Source organism: Heterodontus francisci, chromosome 8, assembly GCF_036365525.1.
Source record: "Heterodontus francisci isolate sHetFra1 chromosome 8, sHetFra1.hap1, whole genome shotgun sequence".
Classification (NCBI taxonomy): Eukaryota; Metazoa; Chordata; class Chondrichthyes; order Heterodontiformes; family Heterodontidae; genus Heterodontus; species Heterodontus francisci.
In genome coordinates this window covers 84,305,766-84,319,156 of record NC_090378.1, presented here as the reverse complement: position 1 = coordinate 84,319,156, position 13,391 = coordinate 84,305,766, and the positions used below count along the sequence as shown (strand labels likewise).

At 43.5% G+C, this 13,391-nt stretch overlaps 1 protein-coding gene across 1 annotated transcript in view; it reads right to left on the bottom strand.

The window, feature by feature from the left end:
* Window positions 1–13,391, bottom strand: part of dbt (dihydrolipoamide branched chain transacylase E2) — a 61,392-nt gene that overhangs the window by 25,890 nt on the left and 22,111 nt on the right. The window contains exons 4-5 of the mRNA XM_068037563.1: window positions 9,857–10,038; window positions 5,024–5,151 (exon numbers count right to left, since the gene is read on the bottom strand). Of these exons, the coding sequence (XP_067893664.1) occupies window positions 5,024–5,151; window positions 9,857–10,038 (310 nt within the window). The remainder of the gene's footprint in view (window positions 1–5,023; window positions 5,152–9,856; window positions 10,039–13,391) is intronic.

Below are 13,391 nucleotides of genomic sequence, written 5' to 3'. Positions count from 1 at the left end.
AAGCTCCAGTGTGATTTGGACTGGTTGAGTGAGTGGGCAAATACATGGCAGATGCAGTATAATGTGGATAAATGTGAGGTTATGCACTTTGGTGGCAAAAACAGAAAAGTAGATTTTCTGAACGGCGATAGATTGGGAAAGGGGGAGGTGCAGCAAGACCTAGGTGTCCTTGTGCACCAGTCGGTGAAAGTAAGCATGCAGGTGCAGCAGGAAGTTAAGAAGTCAAATGGTATGTTGGCCTTCATAGCAAGAGGATTCCAGTACAGGAGCAAGGATTTCTTGCTGCAATTATACAGGGCCTTCGTGAGACCACATCCAGAGTATTGTGTGCAGTTTTGGTCTCCTTATCTGAGGAAGGACGTCCTTGCTATGGAGGGAGTGCAGCGAAGGTTCACCAGACTGACTCCTGGGATGGCAGGACTGACATATGGAGAGAGATTGGGTCGATTAGACTTGTATTCGCTAGAGTTTAGAGGAATGAGAGGGGATCGCAAAGAAACCTACAAAATTCTAATAGGACTGGACAGACTAGATGCAGGAAGTATGTTCCCGATGGTGGGAGAGTCCAGGATAAGGGGCAGGCCATTTAGGACTGAGATGAGGAAGGATTTCTTCACCCAGAGAGTGGTGAATCTGTGGCATTCTCTACCACAGAAAGCAGTTGAGGCCAAATCACTAAATATATTCAAGAAAGAGTTAGACATAGTTCTCAGGGCTAAAAGGATCAAGGGACAGGGAGAAAGCATGAACAGGATACTGAGTTTGGATGATCAGCCATGATTGTATTGAATGGCGGTGCAGGCTCAAGGGGCCGAATGGCCTACTCCTGCTATTTTTCTGTGTTTTTATAGACAGACTTTCGAGAGGCGTTTGATAAAATCCCATGTATTAGACTTGGTAGCAAAACTGGAGACCACGGGATAGAAAGGGCAGCATGGATACAAAATTGGCTAAGGGACAGAAAACAAAACAGAATGGTTTAGTCTGGGACAGTTGCCAGAGAGAGAGAGATGGAGTTGATAGCTAGGGAATGGGGTTTGTAGCAGAGACTGTAGACAATGACTTCGGTCTTCCCAATATTTAATTGCAGGACATTTCTGCTCATGCAGTACTGGATATCGGACAGGCAGTCTAATAATTTAGGAACAGTGAAAGAGTCAAGAGAGGTGGTGGTGAGGTAGAGCTGAGTGTTGTCTACATACATGTGAAAACTAACGCAATGTTTTGGATGACATTGCCGACGGCAGCATCTAGACTAGAAAAAGGGGGCCAAGCGTAGATCGTTGGAGGAAACTAAGATAGTAACATATTTCAAGAGGATGTAAGACAGGAATGGGCGGACACGTCGCAGATGAAAGTCAACACGGAAAAGTATGAGGTGACACACTTTGGTGGGAAGAACGGAGAGAGACAATACATGCTAAATGTTACAATGTTAAAGAGAGTGCAAGAACGGAGACACCTAGGGGTGTTTGTGCATAAGTCTTTGAAGTTGGTTAATAAAGCATATGGGATCCTGGGCTTTATAAATAGATGCATAAAGGTGCAAAAGCCAGGAAGTTATACTAAATCTACATAAATACTAGCTTGGTCCCAGCTGGAGCATCATATCCAATTCTGGGCACCAGACTTTAGGAAGGATGTGAAGGCTTTGGAGAAGTTTAGAAGAGATTTACTCAAATGGTTCCAGGGATAAGGGATTATAGTTACATTTTTTTAATTCATTCATGGGATGTAGGCTTCACTGGCCAGGCCTATATTTATTGCCCATCCCTAATTGCCCTTGAGAAGGTGGCGGTGAGCTGCCTTCTTGAACCGCTGCAGTCCATTTGGGGTAGGTATACCCACAGTGCTGTTAGGAAGGGAGTTCCAGGATTTTGACCCAGGGACAGTGAAGGAACGGCGATATAGTTCCAAGGCGGCTTGGTGTGTGACTTGGAGGGGAACTTGCAGGTGGTGGTGTTCCCATGTATTTGCTGCCCTTGTCCTACTAGTTGGAGAGGTCGCGGGTTTGGAAGGTGCTGTCTAAGGAGCCTTGGTGCGTTGCTGCAGTGCATCTTGTAGATGGTACACACTGCTACCACAGTGCGTCAGTGGTGGAGGGAGTGAATGTTTGTAGATGGGGTGCCAATCAAGTGGGCTGGTTTGTCCTGGATGGTGTTGAGCTTCTTGAGTGTTGTTGGAGCTGCACCCATCCAGGCAAGTGGAAAGTATTCCATCACACTCCTGATTTGTGCCTTGTAGATGGTGGACAGGCTTTGGGGTGACGGGAGGAGTTACTCGTCTCAGGATTCCTAGCCTCTGACCTGCTCTTGTAGCCACGGTATTTATATGGCTACTCCAGTTCAGTTTCTGGTCAATGGTAGCCCCTAGGATGTTGATAGTGAGGGATTCAGCGATGGTAATGCCGTTGAATGTCAAGGGGAGATGTTTAGATTCTCTCTTGTTGGAGATGGTCATTGCCTGGCACTTGTGTGGCGTGAATGTTACTTGCCACTTATCAGCCCAAGCCTGGATATTGTCCAGGTCTTGCTGCATTTCTGCATGGACTGCTTCAGTATTGAGGAGTCACGAATGTTGCTGAACATTGTGCAATCATCAGCGAACATCCCCACTTCTGACCTGATGATTGAAGGAAGGTCATTGATGAAGCAGCTGAAGATGGTTGGGCCTAGGACACTACCCCGAGGAACTCCTGCAGCGATGTCCTGGAGCTCAGATGATTGACCTCAAACAACCACAACCATCTTCCTTTGCGCTAGGTATGACTCCAGCCAGCAGAGTATTTTCCCCCTGATTCCCATTGACCTCCTCCATTTTGCTAGGGCTCCTTGATGCCATACTCGGTCAAATGCTGACTTGATGTCAAGGGCAGTCACTCTCACCTCACCTGGAGTTCAGCTCTTTTGTCCATGTTTAAACCAAGGCTGTAATGAGGTCAGGAGCTGAGTGGCCCTGGCGGAACCCAAACTGAGCGTCACTGAGCAGGTTATTGCTTAGCAAGTGCCGCTTGATGGCACTGTTGATGACACCTTCCATCACTTTACTGATGATTGAGAGTAGACTGATGGGGCGGTAATTGGCCAGGTTGGACTTGTCCTGCTTTTTGTGTACAGGACATACCTGGGCAATTTTCCACATTGCCGGGTAGATGCCAGTGTTGTAGCTGTACTGGAACAGCTTGGCTAAGGGCGCGGCAAGTTCTGGAGCACAGGTCTTCAGTACTATTGTGGGAATATTGTCAGGGCCCATAGCTTTTGCAGTATCCAGTGCCTTCAGTCGTTTCTTGATATCACGCGGAGTGAATCAAATTAGCTGAAGTTTGGCATCTGTGATGCTGGGGACTTCAGGAGGAGGCCGAGATGGATCATCAACTCGGCACTTCTGGCTGAAGATTGTTGCAAATGCTGGAGCCTTATCTTTCGCACTGATGTGCTGGGCTCCCCCATCATTGAGGATGGGGATATTTGTGGAGCCACCTCCTCCAGTTAGTTGTTTAATTGTCCACCACCATTCACGGCTGGATGTGGCAGGACTGCAGAGCTTAGATCTGATCTGTTGGTCATAGGATCGCTTAGCTCTATCGCATGCTGCTTACGCAGTTTGGCATGCAAGTAGTCCTGGGTTGTAGCTTCACCAGGTTGACACCTCATTTTTGAGGTATGCCTGGTGCTGCTCCTGGCATGCCCTCCTGCACTCTTCATTGAACGTTGGTCTGCTGGCTTGATGGTAATTGTAGAGTGGGGGATATGCCAGTCCATGAGGTTACAGATTGTGGCTGAGTACAATTCTGCTGCTGATGGCACACAGCGCCTCATGGATGCCCAGTTTTGCATTGCTAGATCTGTTCGAAATCTATCCCATTTAGCACGGTGATAGTGCTACACAACACGATGGATGGTATCCTCAATGTGAAGGCGGGACTTCGTCTCCACAAGAACTGTGTGGTGGTCACTCTTACCAATACTGTCATGGACAGAAGCATCTGTGGCAGGCTGATAGGCTGGAGAAGCTTGGGTCATTTTCCTTAGAGCAGAGGTGGTTAGGAGATTTGATGGAGGTGTTTAAAATCATGAAACTTTTTCCAATGACTGAAAGGCCAATAACCAGAGGGCACAGATTTAAGGTGACTGGCCAAAGAACCTGAGGTGACATGAAGCCAATAGTGGGTAGGATTTGGCATGTACTGCCTGATAGGGTAGTGGATAAACGTTCAATAGCAGCCTTCAAAGGGAATTGGATAAATTCCTAAAGGAGAAAGAATTGCAGGGATATGGGGAAGGTGTGGGACTAATTGGATAACTCTTTCAAAGAACTGGTGCAGGTTGAATAGGCTGAATGGCATGATTCTATGACATTTAGGGTGTGTACCCTTTATCAGAAGCTCCAATATCATTCCGTTTGCATACTGTGACCAACCTGTTGTATATTTCCAGAATTTTCTGTTCTAATGAAGCTAGGCTGAGCAACAACTCACAGGCTGCTAAAATTACAAAGAAACACCAAGAAACTGTCACCATTCAATAGAATCTGAATGAAGCAAAGAGATTTAATGGCAATGAGAAATGTATGCAAACAATGATGACCTGTAAATCACCTCGATTACAGTACAAAAACCCCTCATACAAAAAAAAAATCAGATAAACCAGACCATTTGAGTAAAAACCTGAACACTATTGTTTGGATCTGTTCTACGTGCAATATCTTCTCAAACACTGACATTGCAACCATTTAAAATCTTTCAGCATCCATGGCAACGTTTGCATTAAGCTAATGTATTTCTGTAGGGTCATTTTTCTTTTACAACAGAGGACCACTGACAGCAAATAACATTGTATGCTTAATATGCAACCTTAAATCAAAAACTCTTCTTTTTGTTGTCTCCTAGATACTGGGAAACCTCTCGAAAACAAGTGCGTCTTTTTATTGTACCAACAGATGTGAATCAGCTTTTAGTGGCTGATAATAGGAGAATGTTACACAAACAGGGACAAACCCATCAAGAGAATGTCTCAAAACCTACATTGTTCTCCATTGCGAGTCTGCGTACAGCTGGTGTTGCCAGTATTTTCTGCCCTTTTATCTCCTGGTGCGTGTGTTCCTCATTCAACACCGCAGGAGCTTCGACAACATCCTGCTCTGGTACAACAGCTGTAACAAAAGCACAGGGAGACAACCGTATTAGTTGCTGCTAAAGCATAGGATCATTCAGCTTAAGTCTTTGACCTATTTCATGGACCCATTGCTCCTGTGCAATGCTTGTCTGTATATTTGCACTGATGTCTGCAGATATTGAAATACATGCATCTGAAAGTGCAACTGAAAGGGAATGTTTCCAAACTTGGCAAAACTTTTAGTGACAGTAAAACCATGAATAGAAGCAAACTGCAAACTCACAGCCACAACAAAAATAAATTTAAGATTTTGCAAGTATATATGCCTGTGCAATGCAGTAGGTTAACACACTGCACTTTCATCTCTGGGACTTGGTGTCCATTTCACTCATGAGTGGATTAGGACCCCACAACACAGGCTTGCATAAAAGTTGAGACATTTGGACTTTAATTTGAACAGCAGCTGAGTGGTACACAATATGGTAAAAGTCACTTTGCTGCAGTTGGGTTACAGGTGCTCTGAGATTGGAGATATCTATTGGCGCACAAGGAAGGAGAACTTGGATTCTGTAACTAACTCTGTACCCTAGCTGAAAGTGCATAAAGGGACAACATGGAGGAAGGTTTGCTGTACACCTATGTGTGCTCCAATAACCAGGAATACTTGATCGAGCAGTGTAAAAAGAACTGCATATAACTCATGCTCAGGCAGACCTGGGAGTAAAAGCAAAATACTGCAGATGCTGAAAATCTGAAATAAAAACAAACAAAGTGCTGAAAATACTCAGCAGGCCAGACAGCATCTGTGGAGAAAGAAGCAGAGTTAACGTTTCAGGTCTATGACCTTTTATCAGAACTGGCAAAGGTTAGAAAAGAACTAGGTTTTAAACAAGTGAAGGGGGGGTTGGGTTTGGTGGGGAAGAGAACAAAAAGTGGCGCAGTGGTTAGCACCGCAGCCTCACAGCTCCAGCGACCGGGTTCAATTCTGGGCACTGCCTGTGTGGAGTTTGCAAGTTCTCCCTGTGTCTGCGTGGGTTTTCTCCGGGTGCTCCGGTTTCCTCCCACAAGCCAAAAGACTTGCAGGTTGGTAGGTAAATTGCCCCTAGTATAGGTAGGTGGTAGGGAAATATAGGGACAGGTGGGGATGTGGTAGTAATATGAGATTAGTGTACGATTAGTATAAATGGGTGGTTGATGGTCGGCACAGACTCGGTGGGCCGAAGGGCCTGTTTCAGTGCTGTATCTCTAAACTAAATTAAACTAAAAAAAAAAGCTAAGGTGTTTGATAGGGCAGGGGCAGGAGAGATTAAATAACAAAGCTGCCATGGGACAAAGGCAAAGAGTGAGTTAATGCTTGTGGTGAAAGACAAAGCATTAGTCCAGAGAGAGTGTTAATGGCAGAGTAATCAGCAACTCTGTCCACATGAAAAGATACATGGTTAAAAAAAAATCAAAAAATATTTTTTTAAAAGCCAGTCATGCTCTGAAATTGTTGAACTCAAGGTCGAGTCCGCAAGGTTGTAGAATGCCTAATCAAAAGATCTGGTGCAGACCTGGGAGTGCCTGATTGGGGTGTTTGGAGATAAAAAGCAAAAACCCTGCTCTACTACCCACTACTGGTGCTTTACAAACAAATCCTAAAATTAACATGCAAAGCCTCACAGTACATTGTAATCTTCCATTTTCATCAAAACTATATTCACCATGCCATGAAAAGGTGGATTACATAATAGTTAAAACTGCACACAAAAGAAAAGGAAGATGAGTGTTACAACATCACGGGCTGCCAGTCAGAAACAAATTTTGTTGATCCAGGCACCAGTACAAGATGCAGCAAAACACCAAAGCAGTGAATATAATGGAGCCTCATTAAACTTCAACTGACTTCTCCTTCCACTCTTGAATAATGAAGGAGTATGACTACAGCACTTCACATTATATCCTGCAAATCCAGTTTTACAAATTACAAATTAACAGCATAGTTCAATTGATCTGGCAACAACAACAATAACAGTTATTGTTCTGGTGGCTGAGTGAGATCTGTGCATGACATGATGAAGATCACCTGCAATGGATACTCTGTAGAAATGCTGCCATGGCACAGCTAAATACTAAAAGGATCTTTGTCTTGAAAAGCCGTCAGTAATACAGCTGTTGTTCACAGTGGTTACAATCCCTGCTCCTGGGGTCTTTTGTTTGAATTCCCCTGCTGTTGGTTGCTATGATACAGTATCTTTACTAACAAATAATCCAAATTTAAAAGGATTAAGCAGTCTCAACTTTTAAAGACCTTTACTGTCCCCACCACCCAACACCCCCTCCCCCAACAAAATATTCTAGACATGCAGCCATCAATCCAAGCCAAATCTTCAGCTATATTCTGTAGAAGAGGGGATGTGCAGCACCCAATAGAGGAAGATACTATATTTCCCTCCCCGCCCAAAGCAAACACACACGGCATGATGAGGCCTACCCACAGCACTACTGACAGTACACATGGGATGGATCAAAGAACACAGTTAAGTTTTGGGAGCAATTTGAAGGGAGGGAAAGACATTTCTTAAGAGTCAGTTTCATGCCAGGCGCCCATCTGCCAAGAATGCGGCACATCAATTTTGTCATGAACAGTGATTTTTAACTGTTGTTGGAGCAAGGAAATGATTTGTTAAACAGATCAGCCTTGGCTGGAAAAAAACATTTACATACCAACAGACATCCAAGGTGAGGAAGCGCATTCCAGGGCCTGCTAAGGAGGATATAATCCACAAGGGCCAGGACTGGTTAGACCTGCTGGTCACATGACTAACTGGCTGTTCTGGGGTTTTCTTTTCAATTGGCCACAGAGTTTGAACTCAGAAAGACTGTTTGCTCCTGGACTGATAAGATCTCTCCTATCTGCTCCCATCTCTTTCTCACAAGCCTCTGAATCCACTGAAGACACATGAACACCAAGAGAGAAGTCTCCTACAGCAAACGAGGTTTAAGAAAAACACTGGGCTCCAACGAAAAGCAAGATCTACCTACAATCAAGGACTCTACAGTGAGCTCAAAGAACCGTAACAAAAACTCTTCAGATATTGCCTCAAACTTTTCCACTTTATTTTTCTTCTGCTCTTTTCTGTCTGTATTTGCATGTACGTATCGCGTATGCATGATAGCGTGGGCATGTCGTGTATCCGTAGGTGTCAACCGAATTAGAGTTTAAGATTAACTAATTTCAACTTTTCTTCTTTAAACCGAAGAAAACCTGTTTGTGCTGGTTTCTTTGCCTTATAATTGGAAAGCAGACAAGGATTCACCAAGGGGAAGCTAAAAACACATGTTTAAAATTAAACCCTGTTACGGTAAGACCAGGTGAAGGCTGAGAACAACCCCTAGACACCTTTCTCACCTGGTCGTAAGAGTCAGAAATTGTGTCTGATTGCGTACCCCACACCTCAAATATAATTTCTTAATCCCTTACTGCATTACAGTTTCATAGTTCTCAAGCATCTCCATCCAAATGGCCATCATAGGATGTGGGGTTGGGGGCGGGGGGGGGGGGGGGGGCGGGGGGGTTGCGGGGAAAGGAAGAGCAGGGCCGCCAAAACCAAGCTTAAGCAAATCCTTGCCCAACATCCACACTTCTACAGTATAGGGTAATTGGATAATAATCAGGAGCAAAAGCAGCTGCTGGCATTTACCCTCCTACTTCAGGGTGTGGAGGTTAATTGCAGCATTACTACGGTCACCTTCACCAAGATCAACTAATTCAGCACTGATCAATATCAAACTTGGGACATTCCTAGTCAGTATGGCCAACTGCCGTACCAAACAATTGATGATGAACTGGAAATTGTACACAAGATATTCTGATTCACATTAACCTAAAGCATTGGACTTGGTGGTTCAAACGTAACCAATGAAGACATTTTCATGCAGCGCAGAAAGATGCTATTCAGCTCATCATGCCTTCTTTGAAGGAACTATCCAAATAGTACCACTCCCTTGCTCTCTCCAATAGCCATGTAAATTTTTCTTTTTCAAAAGTATATCCAATTCCCCTTCTAAAGTTATTATTGAATCAGCTTCCATCACCCTTTCAGGCATGGCATTCCAGTTCATAGCAACTTGCTATGCAAAGCAATTTATCATCATTTCCCCCTATTTTTTGCCTTTACCTTAAACCTGTGTACTCTGATTACTGACTCTCCTGCCAATGAAACGTCTCTTTATTTACACTCTCAAAACTCCTCATAAATCGACTCCTAACCTTCTCATCTCTAAGAAGAAAGCAGTCTCTCCAAATAACTGATGTTCCCCTCCCTAGTATCATTCTGGTATATCACTGCACTCCCTCCAAGACCTTGACATTCTTCCTAAACTGTGGTGCTCAGAATTAGACACAATACTTCAGTTGGGGCTTTACCAGTGATTTATAAAAGTCTAGCATAAATTCCTTGCTTATGCAAACTATTTATAAAGCCAAGGATTCCACAAGCATTTTTTAAAAAAGTCTTCTAAACTTGGCCTATCACCTTCAAAGATTTGCATATTGAACCCTCGATCTCTGTTTCTGCATGACCTTTAAAAGTGTACCATTTTGTTTACATTGCCTCTCCTCATTCATCCTTCCAATGTGCAGGTTCCATGCACATTCTATTAAAATAGGGCACTTTTACCAAGACTCAGTGGTGACCAGACCCTACTTTCCCTGCAATCTCCCCCACCCAGCAATAAATCAGTGCCCGAGTTTGATGTACCTCTTACAGCTTCTGTTTCGATATCAACCAATGGTTTGCCCACGTAAGCAGTATCATCCACGCTGTAATAAATTTTTCGAACCACACCATCATATCGGCTGGTTATTGTAACAGATGCTTTGTCACTCTGAACTTCACAGATGCTGTCAAACTGAGACACTGTGTCTCCTACCTTAACATACCTGTAGAAACAGAAAAAAACAACCTTACAGTTCTGAAATAAGCATTAACTACAAAATACTGAACAATACAAGTATAACATGGAGATCTTCATAAAGCATTTCAAGAACAAAAAGCATTTTTGGAGAACAGTTGGAGAATAAAAATGTAGTTTTCCCCAGCCAAAAAGAGGACAACATAGAAACTTGCATTTTTAGAGCACCTTTGTAGGAGAAAAACATCCCAAAGCACATCAAAGAAAAATAACATCTTCTAACAATCCACATATTACATTAGCACAAAACACTAATTCTAAATATGTAGAACTGACAAAACAGACCAGTAAGATCCCAGTTTCCAGTCTGCTCTTCATTGAGTTTGCTTAAGCAGTAAGAACACTGCAAATGGCCACAGTATTTGTGTTAGGCAAAGTAAAAAATGTGTAGAGTTCCCACTTCTGATCAGAATCCAGTGATCCTTGTTAGAAGTACTAAAGTGAGAACTTTGTCAGAAGACAAAAGGGGATTTGGCTGTGATCATCTTGTCAGCAATAATCTACCAACAGGCAATATCTGCACTCACATGAAGTTATTAAACATGGCCATGCCCATGGAAGTATATACCCAAAAGTGTCAAAGTCCTTCAGAAAGGATAAGAGAGAGGGGAAATTGGTGGAAAAAGAAGAAAAAAGGAGCTCAAATAAAATAATCCAATCTCAACCTTCATTAGCCTGTAAAGAACGAACAACCTTGCATTCATATAGCACCTGTCAGATATCCCAAAGCACTTCACAGGCAATTAATTACTTGTGAAGTGCAGCAGACATTATTAACTCAACAAACTATGCCCAACCATTACCAGAGCTAGTAGGTGAGTCTGATTAATCATGCTTTTTTTTTGTTAAGTGTTCTAGTTCTGCATAGGCTGGTACTTACCCCAGACAAAACACACTGTCTGCATTTAATATCTTAGGGTGAAATGAGCATCATCTGTACTGCATTTCATTCCCACTTCATCTGTCAATTCCTGTTAGTTCCTCCCCCACTGTCCCCAGCCATGTAGCTGTTCCCAAGACTGAGGCAGGCAATCTCTAATCACTGGTTTCCAAAATCACAGTGCAACAAGGGCAGCTCTACTCTTACTGACTCCACGGAGAAACACCTTCCTTCCAAAGACACATGGGCATCTCAGATTGCCCCACCATTTCTATGCAAGTACACTTATAATTTGTTAACCAGAAGATTATGATTGGGAGGAAAGTTGGCCATTTACAGTGGGTTCTGGTTGTGAGCCTAGTCCCCTCCCCAGATGCACAAAAATTACTTGCTAAATTGTGTTAGTTGAGAATAAAACAAAATGTTAAAGCAGCCATGTGTTTATCACTCAAAAGGGGCAGAAACAGAGACAAATCTGTTTAAACAACCATACAATTTATCTATCCATGGTTACAGAAACCAACAAAAAAAGTTAATTCAATGTTTGCAGAGATCTATTTGAAAGTTATAAAGCAGTGCTGCCAGACTCAAGACCCCCTAACAATGACCACTCCCACACTCCAACAAATGCTGACAGCATATGGGAATCCACTAGTGAGCCAAACCCTACATGCCACCTCACCCAGTTCACCAAGCCCAGGCTCCCCCTCGACATGCTGTCAATCCCCAGAATCTGCACCTCAGGGTGCTTCCAAATCATAGGACCATCTCCCAAATGGTACTAAAGCCTGAGAATGCACCCCCCCACCCCCACCACCATCCAAGTGTTTCTAAACCTTGATTCCCTAAACACCAAGTTCCCAATTCCAACCTGCTACATCATGTAGATCACCTTACTGTGCATCTACAAAAAAGGATCAAGATTAAATATATATAGGTAAAGAAACAAAGAAAATAAAAGCCACTTACTTATAAATGCAAGGACGCATTTATGAATACCAGCTACTGGTTTACAATTTTCACACTAAAAACAGTGGCAGAATTTAAGTGCTAAAACAGGATGCAATAAAATAGAACTGACTGATCCAATCCATATAATTCAGTGGTACTGTTTAGTAACAATTACTTCCTGTAACTTATCTTTTTCTGTCAGTCATACCTGTATAACAGTCACACTTTTCCAATGAGGTCAGAAGCTGAGAATTCTGCGATGGGTAACTCATTTCCTGATTCTCCAAAGCCTGTCCACCATCTACAAGGCACAAGTCAGGAATGTGATGGAATACTCTCCACTTGCCTGGATGGGTGCAGCTCCAACAACACAAGAAGCTCGACACCAAAGAGGACAAAGCAGCCCGCTTGATTGGTACCCCATCTACAACCTTCAACATTCATTCCCTTCATCACTGATGCACAGTGGCAGCAGTGTTGTACGATGACGCACTGCAGCAACTCACCAAGGCTCCTTCGCTGGCATCTTCCAAGAAGGACAAGCAGATGCATGGGAACACCACCACCTGCAATTTCCCCTCTAAGGCACACAGCATTCTGGCTTGGAAATATATTACTGTTCCTTCACTGACGCTGGGTCAAAATCCTGGAACTCCCTCCTTAACAGCACTGTGGGTGTACCTACACCAGATGGACTGGAACGGTTCAAGGCGGCCGCTCACTACAATTAGGGATGGGCAATAAATGTTGGCCTAGCCAGCGACACCTATATCCCGTGAAAGAATTTTTCAAAATAATTTTACTGACCTCTCAAAATCAGCAATTACTTGATCTCTAAGCACTGTAGCCAACACAGACATCCGAAGTCCACATTGGTCTTACCTGGTACTCTGGGAACCAGGTAAGGCAGGGGAAGAAAGAGAAAAGAGGATGGAATGAAGAGGGGGCAGAGGCAACAACAACAGATGGTGGAATAGAGGAGGCAATAAAATGGGATGGGAAGCAGGCACGAAGCAACAACGTTGGAGCTCCAGGCCCTTTTCATGTTTTCAGTAACTGGTCTGTATCCTGGCTAAATAGCTACTCCCCTGTCCCGTCCTCCCACCCTGCCCCCCAAAATCATATATGACTCTGAAAACTGAGAGGATGTCTGAAACCCTTTCTGCACAAGCGCCACCTGAAAATGCGAGCTTTTAACTGCTTAACAAGTGCTCTACTCCAGTCACTGGAAAAGGTAGGGGAAGAGTGAGAGCAAAGCAGATAAGTAGAGAGCACGAGAGAGAGAGAGAAGTTACAGCAATACAAAGGCAGAGAAAGGCTTCATGTTCTGACTTACTGTGAGCACAGTAACATCCAGAGTTTTGATACTAGTTTGAGCCATGCTTAGCTCCTGCCTCACCATTTGATTATTACCGTCACTCCTTGGTGTTAGTTGCAAGCTGTGCATTAATCTGTAAAAGCACATTTACCATCTTTCTTACTTTTCAATA